At 51.4% G+C, this 23,746-nt stretch overlaps 2 protein-coding genes across 3 annotated transcripts in view; one reads left to right on the forward strand and one right to left on the reverse strand.

Moving 5' to 3' along the window:
• The window catches only part of LOC116955307 (uncharacterized), a 21,888-nt gene extending 19,450 nt beyond the window's left edge, over positions 1-2,438 (forward strand). Inside the window, exons 10-11 of one of the 2 annotated variants that reach the window (XM_076053043.1) lie at positions 22-115; positions 1,175-2,438. In XM_076053043.1, the coding sequence (XP_075909158.1) occupies positions 22-115; positions 1,175-1,194 (114 nt within the window). In that variant the 3' untranslated portion in view covers positions 1,195-2,438. The remainder of the gene's footprint in view (positions 1-21; positions 116-1,174) is intronic. The other variant, XM_076053044.1, reaches the window with a different exon arrangement.
• On the reverse strand, positions 2,436-23,317 carry AK8 (adenylate kinase 8). The gene is made up of 13 exons (XM_032976401.2): positions 23,161-23,317; positions 22,446-22,530; positions 20,347-20,396; positions 18,801-18,914; positions 16,181-16,249; positions 15,115-15,196; positions 13,752-13,823; positions 10,617-10,817; positions 7,785-7,916; positions 7,232-7,321; positions 5,224-5,365; positions 4,274-4,354; positions 2,436-3,378 (listed from the first exon to the last, which is right to left on the reverse strand). The coding sequence occupies exons 1-13, from the start codon at positions 23,242-23,244 to the stop codon at positions 3,132-3,134; spliced, it is 1,449 nt and encodes a 482-aa protein (XP_032832292.1). The 5' UTR covers positions 23,245-23,317; the 3' UTR covers positions 2,436-3,131.
• Between the last annotated feature and the right edge of the window lie 429 nt (positions 23,318-23,746).

The following is a 23,746-nucleotide window of genomic DNA, read 5'->3' on the forward strand; positions in this document are numbered from 1 at the left end:
GACGATGCCGTCCCCTTACAGAGAGACGCACGGTATCTGGGGCAGGAGTCGGACCGAGACCGGACCCCTCAAGGCTCCCCAGAGTGTGAGTGCACAGACGCAGACACACACACAGGTACACACACACACACAGATACACACACACACAAATACCCCCCCATGTAGCCTTAACAGAGTGTTGGGGCAAGTGCTGTTAGCGAGCACCTATGAAGGACGGCACGGCACACGAGGGGGTTGGGTGGCCAACACCACGCCCGGCCGCCTTTGTCTCCCTAGTGACGATGTTTACACATCGCACCAGGTACTTATTTGAGGCTGAGTCGACCTAGGGGAGGCCCAGGACCGGTTCGTCACTGGTGTTGGCCATGAGCGGGAATCGAACCCGAGTCGCCAGGTTCATAGCGCAGCGTGCTAACCGCTACACCACCGCTCCCCACACACACACACACAGGTACACACACTTACACACAACAACAACCGCCATTCGCCACTAAGTGGCGGTGACGTGCCCACGACGCTTGTGCCAGGCCATGTGCACCTTGAGGCCACGTGAAGGTGTCGAACGCCCGCTGGCAGGTCACGGGGCAGACCCAGATGCCACAGGTCGACTGACTGAGACGACTGGCTGATGCACCACCTGTGCCCCCTACTGTGCCAACTTGCTGTGCTTTAGCCACCCGGCGCTCCGCTCGTTGTTGTGAGCGTCGCTCCTCCGCCCTCCGTTGTTGTTGTTGCAGGGCAACTGCCTCCAACTGCTCAGTAGGTTTTTTTTCCGGGTGCTCCGGTTTCCTTCACCCACATAGTAACATCTTCATATACAGAGGACAGCAAATCTTAGGGGGCAAGGTGGAAGTTGGCACCGGCTTACTGCCTGGCTGCTGCCTTTCCGAGTCGTCTGTGGTTCTTAGCACCTCTTTAATTGAAGACTTGCGGCGGCACTGCCGTTATAAGTTCACACGATTACGTGACAAACCTTACTGATCGGCTTTGTCGGGTGGCGATGGGTTTAAAACACACATTTATATTTACGCGTTCTAACCCCCAAAAAAAACCTCCATTATGGAAAATGTTGGTGGCAAAAGCCTACGTGTTAAACTTAAAGTGATTATTATTAGCATCTATGTTCTAACCTCTCTATTTGTGTGGGCGTGTATGTATGTATGTGTACACTCAGTGCCGAGGAGCAACCTGTGAGAATGGGAAGGTTCATGTCGTTCCAAGGTTCAGTCACACCACATGACAGGCGCGTGGACACACACCGGGTTTCCAATTGGACGTAGAACCTCCTCCGCTTATCTACCTTTGTCACAGACTTCAATGTCACAGATATCAGAGTGATTTCCATCGTAAAGGGTCGAGTCAGCGCCTCATTCTGACCGCAAGTAAACATGGGACTGTGGTATTGATGAGCTGTGTATGACCCACGGCCTTTGACCTACAACGGAAAAAAAAGCGTGATCTAAAATTGTGAAACGACGCTAATCGTATATCTTTCTCTAGTATTTCTCCGCATTCCTCTAATTTTGCTGGACAAATACGATGCAATTCGCATTTGCATTGTATTTGAGAGTCAGCAAGAGTTTTGTAAAATTAACAAAAATTCAAATCACATGTAAGAGACAAATGGGGTCTTTAGCTGGGGTGGGCGGTGAGTGGTTAAACTGTGAAATAAAATAGGACATTTTTCGTGTGATAAAAATACTTCTCATTCGATGCATCCCAAATGCATCTTTCATTGTACTACTCCAAGAGGGACTCTGGTCGTCTTCATGAAGCCGCCCCACCGCTACCCACACTTTCCCCACCCGCCCTCGTACCTCTGCTGTGCACGTACTCCACTACTCACCCCCCCCATTTTCTATACAGAAAGGCTTGGGGCCTAAAGAGGAAGGGGCGAGGCCTACACAACAAGGCTTGGGGCCTCTAGAGGAACGGCGAGGCCTACACAACAAGGCTTGGGGCCTCTAGAGGAACGGGCGAGGCCTACACAACAAGGCTTGGGGCCTGTAGAGGAACGGGCGAGGCCTAGAGAGAATGGTGTGGGGTCTGAAGAGGAAGGGGGGGGGGGCAGGGATAAAAACGCAAATCTGCGTAATCCTGAGTAAGCAAATGTTTTAGAATAGTAAATGAAAACAAAAAAAATGCATATCGTTACTGACGCATATATAAACGTCACCAGTGGTATAGAAATGAGTTCAGTGTTCTTGATATTGTTATTTTGCATTATGCGTGTATGATTACCGCACGGTTAGTATTGATACTGGCGTTGTCAGGATGCCTCTGTGTCGCTATCAAGAGGCATCTCGCTTACGTTGTGCCTTTTCTTACCAAACGTGATTTTTGCTAAGGCTAGAAAGTAGACGTGCAACACCGTTTTGTCGGTAAAATACTCCGTAGATAAGGTTTTAATAAAGACAGTCGTAGTTTGGACTTAATAATGCTCTGACAGTGTCCTTTATTTCACCGGGCAAGGCCCTGAAGACCCTTTTCATCAAAGGTCCTGCTTGGGATGTTTGGCCAATGACAAGAGTGTGTGCTTGTGAGAGTGCCCGGAGAAAGCCTTCACATGCGAGGAGATAGGCTTTTGAGCAAATATTTATTTTATCATGGGCCAAAAAAAAGAGATGCATTTTTTTTTTATTTTACTAGGCAAGGCCCACTGAGCTGTACAGCTCTTTTGAAAAATCGACATGGCCATAAATGACAGCTCAACCAGGTGGCTTATCAAGTGGGCATTTATAGCAGCAGTCGAATACTTTAAATGCCTGTTGTTGATTCTAAATGTGGAGGGGAAAACCGGAGGACCCGGAGAAAAATCCACGCGACCACAGGGAAAGAGATACGCAAACTCCAAATATACAGCAGCAGGCGTCAGGATCGAACCCACGACCTCTTGCATACCAGGCGAGGGAGTTAACATCTCACCCCCCGAGTCCCTGATCACCCCCTTCAGCTGATGGCCATCGTCTTTACTTCCCCATCACCGTGTTGGCGAGTCACTGGTCATCCCGTTGAGCAACCTGCCAATCACCCGATCCTCCGGGTCATCCCCATCACTCGCCTACTCTTGACAGCCACGAGTCAATTCTGCAAACTCAGTCGCCCCGATCCCCCCCCGCCCACCCGAGCCGCTAGTTGCCCTCGCGGGGGATGGCGGGCAGGGCATTGACGAGGCGGCTCTCCAAGTGCTCCAGCACGGTGTGGGGGTCTCTGTCGGCGTTGACGAGGACGGCGCGCGGATGCAGGAGCCGAGCGGGTGCCACCAGCGAGCGGAACTCGCGCAGGCGCTCGCGCACCTCGGCCTCCGAGTCGCGCGGGTGCTGGCGGCAGCGGGCCCAGACGGCGCCGTCTGGGGCCGGGCGGAATATCTCGTGGTACCTGCGCGCACGCACCGCGACCGCGGCGGCGGCGGCGGCGGCGATGCACCGCGGTTAAAGGGCACTGCGCCCATTATTATTTTTTTTACCGGATTCAAGGGTGCGGCACAACTACTCGCGTGGTGCGCGGACTACCGCACGTACGAAAGCCGCGCCGCTGTCTACGTACAGTGCGAAAGAAGTTCAACACACATCCTGCCCATAGACTCAGCACTGCCCATAGACTCAACACTGCCCATAGACTCAGCACTGCCCATAGACTCAGCACTGCCCATAGAATCAACACTGCCCATAGACTCAACACTGCCCATAGAATCAACACTGCCCATAGACTCAACACTGCCCATAGACTCAGCCCTGCCCATATAATCAACACTGCCCATACACTAAACACTGCCCATAGACTTACACTATTCATAGACTCAACGCTGTTCATAGACTCAACACTACCCATAGACTCAACACTGTTCATAGACTCAACACTGCCCATAGACTCAACACTGCCCATAGACTCAACACTGCCCATATACTCAGCACTGCCCATAGACTCAGCACTACCCATAGACTCAACGCTACCCACAGACTAAACACTGCCAATAGACTCAACAACACTGCCCATAGACTTCCACTACCCATAGACTCAAAACTGCACCTCCGATTAGCACGGTTGCCTAAGTACGGTGTGAAAGAGGTTCAACACACACACACGTACAGACTACCTCGCGTGCCATAGACCCCGGCGGCGGCCCACGCCCGAAACGTCAGCTCATTTCATGCGACTGGTCAAAACATTCCCAACCCAGCGCCTCTTCCTGAGAGGGAGTCCCAGACTCGGTGAACCTCTCCAAAGGGCAAGAGCGGGAGGCCCGCGGCTGTTCGTTGCGCGGCGCGCGTACCGCTCGCCCGTCACGGGGTCCGTCTTCCGCAGCGACGTGCGCTCCACGGCCGTGTCGTCCGGCACGTCGAGGATGAACACCCTGGGGGGTAGGGCAGGGGAAGTACACGAGCACAAACACAAAGACGCAGATGCAAAGAAACAACACAAAGGTACACGACTCACGATTGTGACTTTTACACAGCGTCTGCATGCGAGCGCGCATCTAAAGGGGCTGCACAGAAGTAGCGGGGCGCAATAGTTTGGTCTCTGGATCACTATGTAAGTCGGTGTTTATCTGAGTGAGGCACTGGGTGTCTGTGAGGCTATGGATCTCGGTGTGAGTCGGTGGGTCTCTTGTGTGGAAAGCCTCGCTGAGTCTGCAGACTCTTTTGCAAGAGGGTCCTGCCAAGTTTTCACACGATTGAGTTTTGTCAACTGAGTAATCGGCGAGTAACGGTTGTGGGCTGCGGGGCTGTTGGCTGTGGGATATAGATGATGGGCTGTGGGTGGTGGGTTGTGGGTTATGGGTGGTGGGCTGTGGAATATGGGTGGTGAGCTGTGGGTTATGGGTTGTGGGTGGTGGGCTGTGGGTTATGGGTGGTGGGCTGTAGGTTATGGGTGGTGGGTTGTGGGTTATGGGTGGTGGGTTATGGGTGGTGGGTTATGGGTGGTGGGCTGTGGGTTATGGGTGGTGGGTTATGGGTGGTGGGCTGTGGGTTATGGGTGGTGGGTTATGGGTGGTGGGTTGTGGGTTATGGGTGGTGGGTTATGGGTGGTGGGTTATGGGTGGTGGGCTGTTGGTTATGGGTGGTGGGTTATGGGTGGTGGGTTGTGGGTTATGGGTGGTGGGTTATGGGCTGTGGGTTATGGGCTGTGGGTTATGGGTTGTGGGTTATGGGTGGTGGGTTATGGGTGGTGGGCTGTTGGCTATGGGCTGCGGGCTGCGGGCGGCAGGCGCTGAGGCCGCACCGGTTGGGGAAGATGCCGTCGGACTGCAGCAGTGCCAGCTGCTCGGCGACGCGCGGCGGCCCGTGCAGCACCCAGCCCCGCGCCGTCGCATCGCGCCTCCTCAGCCGCTCCGCCAGCAGCCGAGCCACCAGCAGGTCCGGCACTGCACGGCGCGGGCACCCCCCGGGGGCACGGAAGGTGATGCCAAGCCGTGGGGGGGGGGGGCAGGGGGGGTTACCGAACTTCCCCTTCCGCGGAGGAGTCGCTGGACGGCGCTCGCTTGTTCTTCTACAAGGACGCTCGATTGAATTTGATAATGTTGAAGTTCTGTGCGAAACCAGCTACCACTGGCCAAGACTGATTAGAGATTTGAAGCTTTCGTGACTGCAGGAATCCACACTCTTTGGTTCTTTCGGTAAGGTCACGTGGGTAGAAAAATAAGGGATCACGACGTTTCGATCGCAACACAAGCGATCGTCATCAGGTGGGACAACCACAGCGAGAAAAAAAATTGCTGAAGCACGGCAGATCTCTCGCCTACGTGACTTTACCGAAAGAACCAAAGAGTACTAATTAGAGAATCTATCGAAATTGAAAGAAGTAAAAAAATGTTTTAACCGTTCGGATAGTTACCGACTTAGTACCACGTGGAAGCCAATCATCAAATAATACAATATTTAAATGCATCCCTGTACAGGCCACCATAATTCAATAGGGATTAACCGTGGGTACGGCTATTTTAATACACACAATGGACAGGAAGGACAAGATCAAAGGGCCCGCATAATGCGCATGCATAATGTGCGTTGATTCAAGAGCGCAGAAGTGTGGCCACCACACCTACGCCTCTATATAAGGAACAAAACAGGTGGACTTCTCCACAAATCTGTCTGTCGCCTGATGAAGCTAGTTGTATTTACTGGCGAAACGTCGTACTCAGATTGTAAATGTTGTGGCTTGGCTCTCCAACACACCGGTGTGCTGTACTAGTACACTATACACTACTATACACTACACTATACACTACACTACTATACACTAATATAGACGACACTATACACGACACTATACACTACACTATACACTACTATACACTACACTACTATACACTACACTACTATACACTACACTATACACTAGTGCTGTACTAGTGACGAATGGGCCACGTTCTGTTTACGTGACAACCCTTACTAGTTGGCTATCGGGTAGTGGTGGGTTTTACGACATATTTATATATTTACGCGATCTAACCCAAAGAAACGCTTATGGATGCTATTGGTCGCGAAAGCCTATGTGTTAAACGAACAAGTTACACTTTTTCACCCACTTAAATCAGAATTGTGTGTCACGCGCCATTTCATGAGATGTATTACACAATCAGTTCTCTCCCAGAGCACTTGCAACCCTTCATACTAGCAGTCCTCTAAAGCCAGGTATCACAGTTTAACTTCTGATGAAACCCTGAAGGTGACCCACTTCACACAGTGGGGGGGAGGTGGGGAGTGGAGAGAAGTCAGAATTTTTAAACTACCTCTGTTGCCAGGAGCAACGTTCATCACGTGATGATCACACTAATGTGTTTTTTATTCTCGGATCTGGAATTTAGCCAAATAATGTGCAAACCGTGTGATTGATGACCAGACTGAGACCATCACACTCGCTACAAATGAGAACCCGGCTTAGGTAGAGGTGGATTCGAACCCAGGATCTCAGCGGTAACAGCTCTGCACTCTGACCTCCAAGCCACCCCGTCACCTCGCCACATGGCTAATAGCGAGGCCATCCGTCTGATGGTCTCAATCAGAATATGTATTTATACTCGAGGAATTCGATGAGCTATAACGCTCTTCTTCACAGATGTCCAGTAGTTGTTCGCAGGTGTCCAGCGTGGTTCACCTTCCTGCCGGTCAGCACTCATCACCTGGTTGGCAAGTGAGGTCACCTGACTGCTGGTCACTGCAGTTACCTGGCTAAACAGATCACCCATTGGCTAGCCGGTTTGGTCAAGCGACCTGGCAGTTATGGTCACCTGGTCGCCGGCTCTCGAGGTGCATCTTAACCGCCTGGCCCGTCGCGCTCTCACCGGCCGCGGCCTCCAACAGCAGCTTCCTGTACGACACTGCGGCAACAGCGGCACCGGCACGCACGGCGACTCCTCGCAACTCACAACAACGATGACGACGACGACCGCCATCCTCCACTGGTATTTGAAAGGCATATTCGGCCCTCGGTAAGGGTAAATGTTCCACACCACGGCTCCCGTACGGAAAGCCCTCATTTAACGCTTTGGTAGGAGATTCGTTTCCCGAAAAGCGCCGCGTGAAGCAAAAAACGCATCGAGCGACAGGAAAGATCCCCCACAAATGATGTAAGGGTAAAGTTTGGCGAGACACGACGCACTACGTACACACGCGGTGAGATAGCGGGACAAATAAGTGAGGGTACACCGCCACTGCGTTTCTGTATCACTGCGTGCTAGTGTATCCACTCCGCTCGGCCGCGCAGCTCAAGAAAGTAGTTCGTCGTCGACCGCTCGGGAAAACCGCGTTGTAACGACGCGGCCGTCCGGATGGTTCACCCACCGTTGAGCAGGCCGTACTTGAGGGCGAGACGCGAGGCCTGGAGGTCTTTGCCGCTGCCGGGGGGCCCCAGGAGGAGCAGGCGGGCCGTGCCGGGCCCCAGAGGCCGCTCGCGCTCCGCCACCAGGGTCAGCACTGACGGGACGAGACGAGAGAAGCACACCGTCAACGTGCACGTTCATCACGGACGTCGTTCTGTCTTCTTTCGCTCAGCGGGCGCCTTCGCAAGTGTTTCTTGCCAAAGCGCAAGCATCTCCAGTTTTGCAGGAGTTATGGACTGCACGGCACCGTTGTGCGAGTGGATGCAAATGGAAAGATATAAATAACATACAGGATGTCGTGGGTTCGATTCTGACCCCGACGCCTGCTGTATATTTAGAGTTTGCGTGTCTCTCTCTCATTATCATCACAGTGGCTAGAAGATGGTAACTACCTCGCCTGGTATACAGAAAGTCATGGATTCGATCCCGACTCTGACGCCTGCTGTATATTTAGAGTTTGCGTGTCTCTCTCTCTCCCCGTGGTCGCGTGGATTTTTCTACGGATCCTCAGGTTTTTCCGTGCACATTTAGAAGCAACATGTGTTTAGTTATTGGCTACTGCTATAAATTTCCACACGATTGTAAGCCACTTTGCTGGGCTATCGTTTGTGATGGCCAGGTCGCTTGTGACAAAAGAGCTATTGCTCAGTGGGCCTTACCTGCTAAAATAAAAATAGTTTATAGTTCATATCTTCATTTGAAGCTTTTGTGACTGCAGGAATCCATACTCTTTGGTTCTTTACCGAAAGAACCCAAGAGTAGTGATTTATTGTATTTTATAGTTCATAGCTTAGTAATTCTCCTGAGCATGTGTGGTGGCGCTTCAGTTTTTTTCAGTTTCAGTTTAATTTATTAGGTATAACCCTGTGAGCCATGCGGCTTTTGACTCGGGTGTAACCGCAACAAACAAAAACACGAACAAGAAACATCTTAAAGTGACTACACGCAACAGAAAAATCCAGGAAAAAAACAGCAAAAGTCTTCCAGAAAAAAACACCGCATATCAACGCCGTGTGCAAAAATCCCAGTGGGATGCAAGTCAAACAATAACAATCAAAACGTCTTCAAAATCAACAAAATAAAGCGATAAAAACAATGTGACACTGATCACAGGAACTGTGATTCAAATTAAACTATAAACGATATACAGTGAGGGAAAAAAGTATTTGATCCCCTGCTGATTTTGTACATTTGCCCACTGACAAAGAAATGATCAGTCTATAATTCTAATGGTAGGTTTATTTGAACAGTGAGAGACAGAATAACAACAAAAATATCCAGAAAAACGCATGTCATAAATGTTATAAATTGATTTGCATTTTAATGAGGGAAATAAGTATTTGACCCCTCTGCAAAACATGACTTACTACTTGGTGGCAAAACCCTTGTTGGCAATCACAGAGGTCAGACGTGTCTTGTAGTTGGCCACCAGGTTTGCACACATCTCAGGAGGGATTTTGTCCCACTCCTCTTTGCTGATCTTCTCCAAGTCATTAAGGTTTCGAGGCTGACGTTTGGCAATCCGAACCTTCAGCTCCCTCCACAGATTTTCTATTGGATTAAGGTCTGGAGACTGGCTAGGCCACTCCAGGACCTTAATGTGCTTCTTCTTGAGCCACTCCTTTGTTGCCTTGGCCGTGTGTTTTGGGTCATTGTCATGCTGGAATACCCATCCACGACCCATTTTCAATGCCCTGGCTGAGGGAAGGAGGTTCTCACCCAAGATTTGACGGTACATGGCCCCGTCCATCGTCCCTTTGATGCGGTGAAGTTGTCCTGTCCCCTTAGCAGAAAAACACCCCCAAAGCATAATGTTTCCACCTCCATGTTTGATGGTGGGGATGGTGTTCTTGGGGTCATAGGCAGCATTCCTCCCCTCCAAACACGGCGAGTTGAGTTGATGCCAAAGAGCTCCATTTTGGTCTCATCTGACCACAACACTTTCACCCAGTTGTCCTCTGAATCATTCAGATGTTCATTGGCAAACTTCAGACGGGCATGTATATGTGCTTTCTTGAGCAGGGGGACCTTGCGGGCGCTGCAGGATTTCAGTACTTCATGGCGTAGTGTGTTACCAATTGTTTTCTTGGTGACTATGGTCCCAGCTGCCTTGAGATCATTGACAACATCCTCCCGTGTAGTTCTGGGATGATTCCTCACCGTTCTCATGATCATTGCAACTCCATGAGGTGAGATCTTGCATGGAGCCCCAGGCCGAGGGAGATTGACAGTTCTTTTGTGTTTCTTCCATTTGCGAATAATCGCACTAACTGTTGTCACCTTCTCACCAAGCTGCTTGGCAATGGTCTTGTAGCCCATTCCAGCCTTGTGTAGGTCTACAATCTTGTCCCTGACATCCTTGGAGAGCTCTTTGGTCTTGGCCATGGTGGAGAGTTTCGAATCTTGATTGATTGCTTCTGTGGACAGGTGTCTTTTATACAGGTAACACGCTGAGATTAGGAGCACTCCCTTTAAGAGTGTGCTCCTAATCTCAGCTCGTTACCTGTATAAAAGACACCTGGGAGCCAGAAATCTTTCTGATTGAGAGGGGGTCAAATACTTATTTCCCTCATTAAAATGCCAATCAATTTATAACATTTTTGACATGCGTTTTTCTGGATTTTGTTGTTGTTATTCTGTCTCTCACTGTTCAAATAAACCTACCATTAAAATTATAGACTGATCATTTATTTGCCAGTGGGCAAACGTACAAAATCAGCAGGGGATCAAATACTTTTTTCCCTCACTGTACATAACATGTACGACCAAACTTTGCAGCCATAGCTGGCTTTGCCTTGTGCCAGCAGGTCGGGCGCCGGCTGGTCGGCGTTGACGCTGCGCAGGCAGCTGGGGTAGCAGGCCTCGACAGCCCACGCGTCCCTGCGGTGGCGCCGCAGCCGCTCCGCCGTGCGCTCCTCGGAGATGCCCGGCGGCGCCAGCAGGCGGGCGCGCACGCTCGGCTCATTGGGCCAGGCGAAGGTGGCATGGTACACGTCTGCCACGGGGACACGCGCGCGCGCAACCCGCGATCGTGAAATGATCTACGTTTGCTCGTCAAATCAAATTATGAGTGCCTTTTGGTTTCCGTGCCACTCTCATTACCCAGGGAACCGTGGCTTATAGACATAATCTGCAATTGTTTTTGCAGTTCGGGGCGATGAATGCTACGTGTTCTCTCAGTTGAGTGACTTGTGCGTAATTTTTTCTAATTTGGCACATTTACTTGGCATGGCTCGAACTAGAACCACACTCATGTGGTTGAAGTCTTAACGGGGAGACGCACGGACACACGCCGGTGAATGCCGGAGTTTGGAAAGAGGAATGATCTTACTTGGGAACAGAAGGAGTTGCACTGTTATGGATTGGAGTGTGCTAACCAACCAGAGCAAAGTATTGGATGTAGCCCTATCCTCAACCCACACTAAGCACAGCAGATTCTAGCCTGAACGAGCTAACACTCTCACAAACCTAGCCATGCAGACCCTAACCCTAACCACACTACACGGCTAGATTCCCAACCTTACCACGCTAGGTAACCAGACCTTAACCCTAACCCAGGGGTCGGCAACCTTTGGCTCCGGAGCCGCATGTGGCTCTTCCAAGGGCTGCTTCGTGACGTCAAGGACCCACCGTCTCATATTCACCACATGCATTGTGTGGCTCTTTAAATATTTTTACCAAATTCGAATAAAATGTGGCTTTTTTTGGTATTTTGGTTTGTGGATCCCCTGCCCTAACCCAATTCCTAACCGCAGCAGCCAATGAGAGGCCCGGCCCTGCACCGAGTAATACACTCGCCGATTATACCACAACCGTACCCCTGGCTTCTAACCACACGAGCCAATTATACCCCAGCCATACCCCTGGCTTCTAACCACACTCGCCGATTATACCCCCTGACTTCTAACCACACTCGCCGATTATAACCCAGCCGTTCCCCTGGATTCTAACCATACAAAGCCAATTATACCCCAGCCGTACCCCTGACTTCTAACCACACTCGCCGATTATACCCCAGCCGTACCCCTGGCTTCTAACCACACAAAGACAATTATACCCCAGCCGTACCCCTGACTTTTAACCACACGCCGATTATAACCCAGCCGTTCCCCTGACTTCTAACCACACTCGCCGATTATACCCCAGCCGTACCCCTGGCTTCTAACCACACAAAGACAATTATACCCCAGCCGAATCCCTGGCTTCTAACCACACTCGCCGATTATACCCCAGCCATACCCCTGGTTTCTAACCACACTCACCAATTATACCCCAGCCATACCCCTGGCTTCTAACCACACTCACCGATTATACCCCAGCCATACCCCTGGCTTCTAATCACACTCACCAATTATACCCCAGCCGTACCCCTGGATTCTACCCACACTCACCGATTATACCCCAGCCATACCTCTGGCTTCTAACCACACTCACCAATTATACCCCAGCCATACCCCTGGCTTCTAACCACACTCACCAATTATACCCCAGCCATACCCCTGGCTTCTAACCACACTACCCAATTATATCCCAGCCGAACCCCTGGCTTCTAACCACACTACCCAATTATACCCCAGCCGTACCCCTGGCTTCTAACCAAACTACCCAATTAAACCCCAGCCGTACCCCTGGCTTCTAACCAAACTACCCAATTAAACCCCAGCCGTACCCCTGGATTCTAACCAAACTACCCAATTAAACCCCGGCCATACCCCTGGATTCTAACCACATTACCCAATTATATCCCAGCCGTACCCCTGTATTCTAACCAAACTGCCCAATTATACCCCAGCCGTACCCCTGGCTTCTAACCAAACTACCCAATTAAACCCCAGCCGTACCCCTGACTTCTAACCAAACTACCCAATTAAACCCCGCCATACCCCTGGATTCTAACCACACTACCCAATTATACCCCAGCCGTACCCCTGGATTCTAACCACACTACCCAATTATACCCCAGCCGTACCCCTGGCTTCTAACCAAACTACCCAATTAAACCCCAGCCGTACCCCTGGCTTCTAACCAAACTACCCATTTAAATCCCAGCCGTACCCCTGGATTCTAACCAAACTACCCAATTAAACCCCGGCCATACCCCTGGATTCTAACCACACTACCCAATTATACCCCAGCCGTACCCCTGGCTTCTAACCAAACTACCCAATTAAACCCCAGCCGTACCCCTGGCTTCTAACCACACTACCCAATTATACCCCAGCCGAACCCCTGGCTTCTAACCAAACTACCCAATTATACCCCAGCCGTACCCCTGGCTTCTAACCAAACTACCCAATTAAACCCCAGCCGTACCCCTGGCTTCTAACCAAACTACCCATTTAAACCCCAGCCGTACCCCTGGATTCTAACCAAACTACCCAATTAAACCCCGGCCATATCCCTGGATTCTAACCACACTACCCAATTACATCCCAGCCATACCCCTGGCTTCTAACCACACTCGCCGATTATACCCCAGCCGAACCCCTGGCTTCTAACAAAACTACCCAATTAAACCCCAGCCGTACCCCTGGATTCTAACCAAACTACCTAATGAAACCCCTGCTGTACCCCTGGATTCTAACCAAACTACCCAATTAAACCCCAGCCGTACCCCTGGATTCTAACCAAACTACCCAATTAAACCCCAGCCGTACCCCTGGCTTCCAACCAAACTACCCAATTATACCCCAGCCATACCCCTGGATTCTAAACAAACTACCCAATTAAACCCCAGCCGCACCCCTGGTTTCTAACCACACTCGCCAATTAGTGTGGTTAAAGGCCAGGGGCACGGCTCTAACCACGCCGACCAACCAGACCCTAACGTGGCGTGACCTAGCCACCCGTCGCCACTCCTTCTTGGCGCGTGTGAGGCGGTGAGGCTGTCGGTGCGGGGGGGGGGGGTCGCCACCGCCGCCTCTCTCACCTCCGGTGAGCGGGTCCACGCGCTTGCCCTGGTTGCGTTCTATGAGCACGGCGTCGGGGGCATCCAGCATGACTGCACACGCGACCACGCACGCGATTTAGCAACTATTTCAAACAGTCCATAATAAAGGTTGTGTTTTTTTTACGGGCTGGATTGTGGAAATATAAACGTGTATCGTTAAACCCGCCACCACCCGACACAGCCAATTAAGTATGGTTGTGTCACGTGAACACAACGTGCCAATTAGTGACGACTTCAGCACACCGGCGTGTTGGAGTTTTTTTTGTTTTGGCCATGTTTTTGTTTATTGTAGTACGGAGTTAGACTGATGGCCTTAATCTTAGTTGTCTTGTGGTTGTTGTTGTTGTTTGACTTGCATCCCACTGGGATTTTTGCACACAGCGTTGGTGTACGGTGCTATTTCAGGAATATTTTGATATTTTTTTCCTGTATTTTCTGTTTGCACAGTCACACATAGTCACTTTAAGATGTTTTCTTGTTCATGTTTTTTGTTTGTTGCGGTTGCACCCGATTCAAGAGCCGAATGGCTCACAGGGCTATACCAAATAAATGAACTATGAACTAACTAACTATGGAGAGTAAACCCATGCGATTTACAATTCGCGTAATGAGACGTTTCGCTGGTGATTACAACAACCGGCCTCATGACGCGATTAGCCAGAATTGTGACGAAGTCCTCCACCTGTTTCGGTCTTTTCAAACAAATTTTCCCAAATGTTCTATCCCGAGCGTTCCTATCGGCGTCACGTTGTCACAAAACGTCCAGTGATTTGTCCTTTTCCAAAACGGAATTACCACCGTGGCCTGCCAGCTTCTGGGACAACTTGTTGTGAAAGGCACTGTTATAAGGTCACGCCTCATTGCACGTTAAGTGCTTGCCGCAAACGAACCACAACACCTCGCTGATCTCGTCAAGGAGCATGAACCACCATCACGTGAACTGCGGTCATCCTCGCAGCAGCTGGCCGTCGAATAAAGACGTTCACCACGTGTGCTTTCATGTGCGCTTCCGTAGCCGTCTGGAACGCTCTTCCTTCTGATATTTAGGAAGCCACGCTTTCAAGTGCGCTTCCGTAGGCCGTCTGGAACGCTGTTCCTTCTGATATTTAAGAAGCCACCAGAGTTAAGCACTTGTAAATCATCTATATTGAAAACTGCTTTTTGTGTTTAGTTTGTTGTCCTTCCCCCGCACCTCCGATTTAGCACGTTCGATTAGATACGGTGCGAAAGAAGTTCAAGATACGTACAAGCAATTGCAGGACAATGCCTTTACCCTAACAGCGTAATTGCCGGTTGCACTGTGAGTGCCGGTGGTGAGGTGTCAGGGCAACGCAGAGCTCACCCACGTGACGAGGGGCGATTCCCTTCTCCTGCAGCAGCAGGGCCTGTGGCCGCGTCTGAGGGAAGTCTTCAATCAGCCAGCCCTGCCGCGCCGCGACATGCAGACAGGGGGAGGCGAGAGGTGAGGGCACCGGGGGGGGAGGGGGGGGCGGGGTGGTGGTGTTAGTGGAGGACCGCGGCGGCGAGATGTTAACTCCCTGTCCTGGTTTACAGAAGATCGTGGGTTGAATTCCGACCTTGACGATATGCCTGTATATTTTGAGTTTGCATGTTCTGCCCGTGGTCTCGTTACTTTTTCTCCGGGTCGTCCGGTTTTTCCCTCCACGTTTATTTATGAATGCGCGGTTGAGAGCATTTAGCTGCTGTAAATTTCCACATGATGACAATCCATTTCATCGAGCTATTATCCGTGGCAAGGTCACTTCTGAAAAAGAGCAGTATAGCTCAGTGGGCCTTTCCTGGTAAAATAAAAATTGCTTAGTAATAGTTTACGTTCTGAAGGCCCTTTTCCATTTGGATTACACCTGACTTGTTGATGTTTCCACGCTGCTCGTCTGGCTGGGACTCTCCATCGATGGTCGCGTGCCCTTCCGTGCGTGTGCGTGTCGATGCTTTGTCCCTGGGTCGGTCACGAGGAAGTGTGTTCGTATGTAAGAAATTAGATTGTCAATCCAGATGATTTTAAAAGTGCATAGCTCCAGTGGCTTCCTAATATCGGAAGACAAAAGAGCATTCCAGACGGCCGCAGAGGCACGGCGAGGAAGGGCGAGGCACAGTGAGGAAGGGCGAGGCACAGTGAGGAAGGGCGAGGCACAGTGAGGAAGGGCGAGGCACAGTGAGGAAGGGTGAGGAAGGGCGATGAAGGGAGAGGCACGGTGAGGAAGGGCGAGGAAGGGCGAGGCACGGCGAGGAAGGGCGAGGCACGGCGAGGAAGGGCGAGGCACGGTGAGGAAGGGTGAGGCACGGTGAGGAAGGGTGAGGCATGGCAAGGAAGGGCGAGGAAGGGAGAGGCACGGTGAGGAAGGGCGAGGCGAGGACGTGGAGCCTCGTGCCCAAGCAGGTGGCACCTGGTTGGTGCAGTCGTTCTCCATGAGCCTGTCCCGCACGAGTCTCACCCACAGGTGGGGCGGCACTTCCTGCGGGAGCCATGCACACACAGGATGCACGCGGCAAGCAGAAGGGTTGACTTAAACGGCAGGTAACAGCTCGGTGGCCTTTTACCAAATTAACTGGAACATGCCCGATCTCTGTCAGAGCTCGGAATCTAAGCAGCATTTGAGCCTGGAGAGTGCTTGGATGGGCAACGACAACGCACAAAGAGGCTGCGTTTAGTTTGTTCTCCTTCCCCCACACCTCCAGTTAGCATGGTTGGCTACATACGGTGGTACAAAAGAAGTTCAATTTACATACGTACACACGTCTATGGGCTACGGGGCCACGTGCTGAGCAAAAGAGAGCAGTGCAGAACATTCCACTGCTGCGCTGAACTTCTATGTTCCCGCGCTTTTAAATAAAGGATGTCAATGGGATAGACAGATGGCGCTTATTTACAGCCGGTTAAGAGCGGCGTCAGAGTGGTGAGCGCGCGCGCGCTGTGAAGCCTCGTACCCGAGTTCAATTTTGGCGTCACGGCTGCCATCGGTGGCGGGCAATGTCTGAACCGCTGCTGAACACCCCCCCTCCCCGCCTCACCAGGCCACGCTGACCAGCATGGTGAGTGGTGAAGCATGGCCAAACAACGCCCATGACCGGCATGGTGTTGGGGGGGTAGGTGGTGGGGGGGCCTTCATCCAGCCGTGGATTGACAAAGGGGCTGTACATCACGACAACTATTTAGTATAAAGAAACCCAATGAGAACAGAAGTGGTGAAATGTTAACTATCTCGCCTGGTGTGTAGGCGGTTGAGTGTTTGATCCTGACCCTGAGGTCTGCTGCTGTATATTTTGAGTTTGCGTGTCTCTCTCACTCATCATCATCACGGTGGCTAGGAGATGTTGACTACTTCGCCTGGTTTGCAGGAGAACATGGGTCTGATCCCGACCCTGACGCCTGTTGATTATTTGGAGTTTGCATGTCTCTCTCTCTCTCATCACCATCACAGTGGCTAGGAGATGTTTGGAGTTTGCGTGTCTCTCAACCCTGTGGTCTTGTAAATTTTTCTCTCCAGGTCCTCCGGTTTTTCCCTCCACATTGAGAATCAACGTCACGCGTTTAGTGTATTTGGCTGCTGCTGTACGTTTTCACGTGGTCACTCACTTTGTTGAGCTATCATTTGTGGCCAGGTCACGTCTGAAAAAGAGCTATATAGCTCAGTGGGCCTTACCTGGTAAAATAATAATAGTTTAGTTTACCGTTTATGTTCCGAAGGCCCTTTTCCATCGGGGTTACACCTGACTTGGAGATTTTTTTTTCACGTTACCCATCAAACACAGCAGATATCGCCCAGAGGCGTTGACTTCCTGCTGTGATCGGCGAACGGAGCCATACTATGACGCAGTCCAGCCGTCCTGAGTAGCAGCACGCGCACGCTTGCGTTTGCGTGCGCGGATGGGGAGCGCTAGTGTAGCGGTTAGCGCACTGCGCTACGAACTCTGCAACCCGGGTTCGATTCCCGCCACCACCGGTGACGATTTCCTGAACCGGTCCTGGGCCTCCCCTAGGTTGAATCAGCCTCAAATGAGCGCCTGGTGCGGTGTGTAAAAACATCGCCACTGGGGAGACAAAGGCGGCCAGGCATAGTGTTGGCCGCCCACCCCCTCGTGTGCCGTGCCAGCTTTCATAGGTGCTGCTCGCACACTGCACTTGCCCCAACAGTCTGTTAAGGCTATATGTCTTTGGAGCGGTAGTGTAGTGGTTAGTGCACCGTGCTATGAACCTGGCGAGCCGAGTTCCGTTAACGCGCTCATGACAAATATCTGAACCGCTCCAGGGCCTCCGCTAGGTCGACTCAGCCTTAAACGAGCGCCTGGCGTATTGCGTAAAATATCAGCACTGGGGAGACAAAAGCGGCAGAGCGTGGTGCTGGCCACCCACCCACCCACCCCTTCACGTGCCGTAACGGCCCCCATATGTGCTTCCTAACAACTTGGGGGCCGTCCATAAATGACGTCACGCGATTTTTGACGATTTTTGACCCCCCCCCCCCCACCTCGTCAAGTTTCAAGCTTTCAAGTTTCATTTATTAGGTACAGCCCTGTGAGCCATGCGGCTCTTCAGTCGGGTGCAACCGCAACAAACTAAATTTGAATACAGAACATCTTAAAGCGACGACGCGCAACAGACGGCGTCCACAAAAAGTCAGCTCCCCCCCCCACCCCTCAAATATGACGTCACAAAGCTCTGCCCCCCCCCCCCAAAAAAAATAAAACATGCTTAAAATCGCTTCAAACTATTGTCATTGTGGTGCGTATTTAATGTGGCGCTGCACTCTGATGTTGTAGGAGAAAATATTTATCAAAAAGTCTATTTAATTAGGTAGAACGTCTTTTTCTATATTGATTTAAAGTTGCGCATTTTGATGTGACGTCACATTTCTCACCCCCCCCCCTCGTCGCACATCGTCACAAATGTCTAACCCCCCCCCCCCCAGGTGCGTGACGTCATTTATGGACGTCCCCTTGCCCCAACAGCCTGTTAAAGGCTACACGGGGGGTCTTTGTGTATGTGTGAGAACGCACACCACCTACCTGGCCGGTTTCCTTCAGCCGTCTCACTTCTGCCGCAAAGTCCGAGCCTGTGTTGGCGACCAGTCTGTCCATGCTCACGTGCACCGCTCCAAGCCTCTCGCACGCAAGCCTTGCCTGGACACACAGAGCCAACAAACCCGCCGTCTCCGATTAGCACGGTTGGCTACGTACGGTGCGAAAGAAGTTCAGCACACTGCCCATTGACTCAACACTGCCCATTGACTCTAAACTGCCCATAGACTCAGCACTGCCCATAGACTCAACACTGCCCGTAGACTCAGCACTATCCATAGACTAAACACTACCCATAGACTCAACACTGTCCATAGACTCAACACTATCCATAGACTCAACACTGCCCATAGACTCAACACTGCCCGTAGACTCAACACTATCCATAGACTCAACACTGCCCATAGACTCAACACTGCCCGTAGACTCAACACTATCCATAGACTCAACACTGCCCATAGACTCAACACTGCCCGTAGACTCAACACTACCCATAGACTCAACACTATCCATAGACTCAGCACTATCCATAGACTCAACACTGCCCATAGACTCAACACTGCCCATAGACTCAACACTGCACCATAGACTCAACACTGCCCATAGACTCCACACTATCCATAGACTCAACACTGCCCATAGACTCAACACTGCCCATATACTCAACACTACCCATAGACTCAACACTGTCCATAGACTCAACACTGCCCATAGACTCAACACTGTCCATAGACTCAACACTGCCCATAGACTCAACACTTCCCATAGACTCAACACTACCCATAGACTCAACACTGTCCATAGACTCAACACTGCCCATAGACTCAACACTACCCATAAACTCAACACTGCCCATAGACTCAACACTGCCCATAGACTCAGCACTATACATAGATTCAACACTTCCCATAGACTCAACACTGCGCCTCCAATTAGCACGGGTGTCTATGTACGGTGCGAAAGAAGTTAAACACACATACGTTACATACAATACCCTGGTTTACACTTTTTCATGTTATCTCTTCCCATAATTGTATGACGATTGCCTATCGGCGTTGTTTCACGAATACGAAAAAAATCGGCAATGCCCTGAAGCGATAGGCCACTGCTGGCCGTGGGCCGTGTGGATCAGAATCAGAATCTTGATTTATCGTTGGAGGAATCCGATGAGCTATGAAGCTCTTTTTTACAAATGTCCAATAGGGGCGGGTCAGAAAGTTACAACAACAACAACCAGTACAAAAACACGATAGAATTGCAAATTTTAAGAAATCTAAGCAATTCACTAAATATAAATAAATAAAAGCATATGAGTACAAATTGCATAAGTACATCAATTCCTGACGATTTTACAACACCAAATGCAATCTTGGGCAAGGCAGCAAAACAAAAAAACAGTCCCAGACCACAGCAAAACGAGTCACACAGTAGCCCCTCAATACATTTTTTTTTAACATTGAACTATTAATACTACACAGGGGTAAGGATCAGATTCCCCCTGGGTTAACCCTTCACAGAGACTCGCTCGACTTACAATCGTGGTCTTGCCAGAGGCAGGAGGCCCCAGTAGTAGGATCCTTGGCACTGCAAACATTCGCCGGCACGCGTGTCGTGTTAATAATCACACAGCACAGTCTATTGTCGGGGCAACACAGTCGGTAGCCGCTAACCCCACTTCTAAACAGAGAGGGGGGACATGCCATATGCTGTGCTCCATTCAGCTAATAGCCTGGCGTGGTGTTGTGGTGGTGTGGTGGCGTGGTGATGTGGTGGTGTGGTGGTGTGGTGGTGGTGTGGTGGCGTGGTGGCGTGGTGGTGTGGTGGCGTGGTGAGGTGGTGGCTTGGTGACGTGGTGGCGTGGTGATGTGGTGGTGTGGTGATGTGGTGGTGTGGTCGTGGTCGTGTGGTGGCATGGTGGTGTGGTGGTGGTGTGGTGGCGTGGTGCTGTGGTGGTGGTGGTGTGGTGCGTGGTGGTGGTATAGTGGCGTGGTGGCGTGGTGGCGATGTGGTGGCGTGGTGGTGATGTGGTGGTGTGGTGATGTGGTGGTGTGGTGGTGGCGTGGTGGCGTGGTGAGGTGGTGGCTTGGTGATGTGGTGGCGTGGTGGTGTGGTGGTGGTGTGGCAGTGTGGTGATGTGGTGGTTGTGAGGTGTGGTGGTATGGTGGTGTGGTACCGTGGTGGTGTTGTGGGTGGCGCATGCCTGTGATCTAGCAATTTGGAGGCGACGGTCGGTGTGAATCTCCTAAACGTTGATGACCTGAGGTGGCCAGGATGCGGCAGCACAGCAAATTGGTTCATGAACCCACCCGTGCAGACCTTCCCGTGTTATCCATTCACAGTATATGCGTGAGTTCTCTCAGTTCTCAGTTTATACGCCCATGCATTGCACCACCCTCCGGGCGTGGTGCTGGCCACCCACCCCCTCGTGTGCCGTGTTGGCCTTCACAGGTGGCCGCTGACAGCACTTGCCCCAAAAGTCTGGTAAGGCTTTATGGGGATTATTTGTCTTTGGTGATAATGGTGATGGCAGTGGTGGCCGCAATGATGGTGATGGTGAAGATGGCCGTGTAGATGGCGGTGATGATGGTCATGATAATACTGGCAATTATGTCGATCATGGTGATGATGATGGTAGTGATGATGACACCAACAGTGATGCCGATTATGGTGGTGATGATGATGGTAGTGATGATTACAGCGACAGTGATACCGATCATGGTGATGATGATGGTAGTATGATTACAGCGACAGTGATACCGATCATGGTGATGATGATAGCGATGATGACACCAACAGTGATGCCGATCATGGTGATGATGATGATAGTAATCATGACATCAACAGTGATGCCGATCATGGTGATGATGGTAGTGATGATGATGGTAGTGATGATAATGGTAGTGATCATGACACCAACAATGATGTCGATCATGGTGATGATGATCATGGCAATGATGATGACAACGACAGTGATGCCGATCATGGTGATGATGATGGCGATGATGATGATGGTAGTGGTGATGACAACGACAGTGATGCCGATCATGGTGATGATGATGACGATGATGATGATGGTAGTGGTGATGACAACGACAGTGATGCCGATCATGGTGATGATGATGGCGATGATGATGATGATGGTGATGGTAGTGGTGATGACAACGACAGTGATGCCGATCATGGTGATGATGATGACGATGATGATGATGGTAGTGGTGATGACAACGACAGTGATGCCGATCATGGTGATGATGATGGCGATGATGATGATGGTGATGGTAGTGGTGATGACAACGACAGTGATGATGACAACGAAAGCGATGCCAATCACACGGTAGCGACGGCCGCGATGGCGATGATGGCTATCATGCCGGTCGTGAGGATGATGCCGGTGGCGGTGAGGGAGGTGATGAGGGCGACGGCAGCGTTGGCGGTGATGGCGATGATGCGGCAACGGTGGTCATGCCGACGGTGGTCATGGCGACGGTGGTCATGGCGACGGTGGTCACGGCGACGGTGGTCATGGCGACGGTGGTCACGGCGACGGTGGTCATGGCGACGGTGGTCATGGCGACGGTGGTCACGGCGACGGTGGTCACGGCGACGGTGGTCACGGTGACGAGGGGTCCTCACCATCCTGGTTATCGCGGTTGATGGCGTCGATGAAAAACTGGATGGGGTCGTCGGGCTTGTGTATAAGCACCTGCTCCAGTAGATTCTGAGACGGAATCGCATCAGAATTCAGAATCTTTATTTATCCTGGAGAAATCCGATAAGTTAAGAAGCTCTTCCCCCCACAGATGTCCAGTAGAGGCGGGTAAGAAGGTTACAGCATTGGGATCACTAGACGAATGAATAGAAATAAATAAGGTGTATATATATAAGAGCAAATTGCATAAGTAGAGGACATCAATTCCCCCCCCCCCCACCTTTTCCTGATGACGACCGCTTGTGTTGCGATCGAAACGTCGTAGTTTTTTGTTATTTTCTTTGAACCTATCTACGTGACTTCACCGAAAGACCCAAAGAATAACAATTCCCAAAACTTTGGGCGGGCAACAAACGCAACTGAAAAAAATAATCGAAGGGGTCACACCAAGACAACAACAACAACGTAAGAGTCATATTCTTAGCTCTTTACTGAAAGAGCTAAGAATATGAATTACTGCAGTCACGAAAGCTTTAAATCAAAATTTAACGTAAGAGTCCCTTCAATAAAATAGGCCCACGAACGTTGGAACTCTCGCTCCTCCTATCGTCACACGGGTCACGCATTGCACGCGGGTGTCTGTTGCCCCGCGGCGTCGTCGTCGTGGTTGTTGTTGTGGAGGTCGTGGCTCCAACTCGCCTTGCAGAGATCGAAGAGGCCATGCGCCTCGGCGTAGACCTCCAGGTCTGTCGGCACCCGCAGCGGCCTCTGAGTGGCGTCCATCGCTGACGGCGGCGTCTCGCGTCTCCATGGCGACTACCGGCAAGGCGGGGGCGCGTCTCCGTGGCGACCGCGGGCGAGGCGGGGCGGGGGCGCGTCTCCCAGGCGACCACCGGAGGGGCGGGGCGTCTCTATGGCGACCGAGGGCGGGGCGTTTCGCGTCTCCACGGCGACAACGGCTCGGGCGGGACAGCGCGGGGGGAGCCGGACGTGACGTTCGGGGGTAGCCATCTTGGTGAGGGGGAGACGGTCCGTTTTGTACTACGAGGTTCAAAGAAGTCCATCTTTGTCAGGGAAGATGTGTAAATGCACTATGTTGAACTTCTTTCGCACCATACGTGGCCAAACCGTGCCGATCGGCGGCGCGATACGAGGATACAACCGACCGGGAAGACCTTTGGGGCCGTCCATAAATGACGTCACGCACCTGGGGGGGGGGGTCAGACATTTGTGACGATGCGTGACGAGGGGGGTTTGAGAAATGTGACGTCACATCAAACTGCGC

The sequence above is a fragment of the Petromyzon marinus genome, chromosome 59 (genome assembly GCF_048934315.1).
Source record: "Petromyzon marinus isolate PM22_M1 ecotype Great Lakes invasive population chromosome 59, UKy_Petmar_22M1.pri1.0, whole genome shotgun sequence".
Lineage (NCBI taxonomy): Eukaryota > Metazoa > Chordata > Hyperoartia > Petromyzontiformes > Petromyzontidae > Petromyzon > Petromyzon marinus.

Bases quoted from the DNA above. Each gene is read 5' to 3' on its own strand.
- AK8 (XM_032976401.2), bottom strand. From the start codon at position 23,244: ATGGACGCCACTCAGAGGCCGCTGCGGGTGCCGACAGACCTGGAGGTC. The intron at 7,917-10,616 runs GCAAAGCCAGCT...TCGTCCCGTCAG, and splicing joins GCCCGACCTGCTGGCACAAG to TGCTGACCCTGGTGGCGGAG. The intron at 7,322-7,784 runs GTGGGTGAACCA...CTGTTGCCGCAG, and splicing joins CAAGTACGGCCTGCTCAACG to TGTCGTACAGGAAGCTGCTG.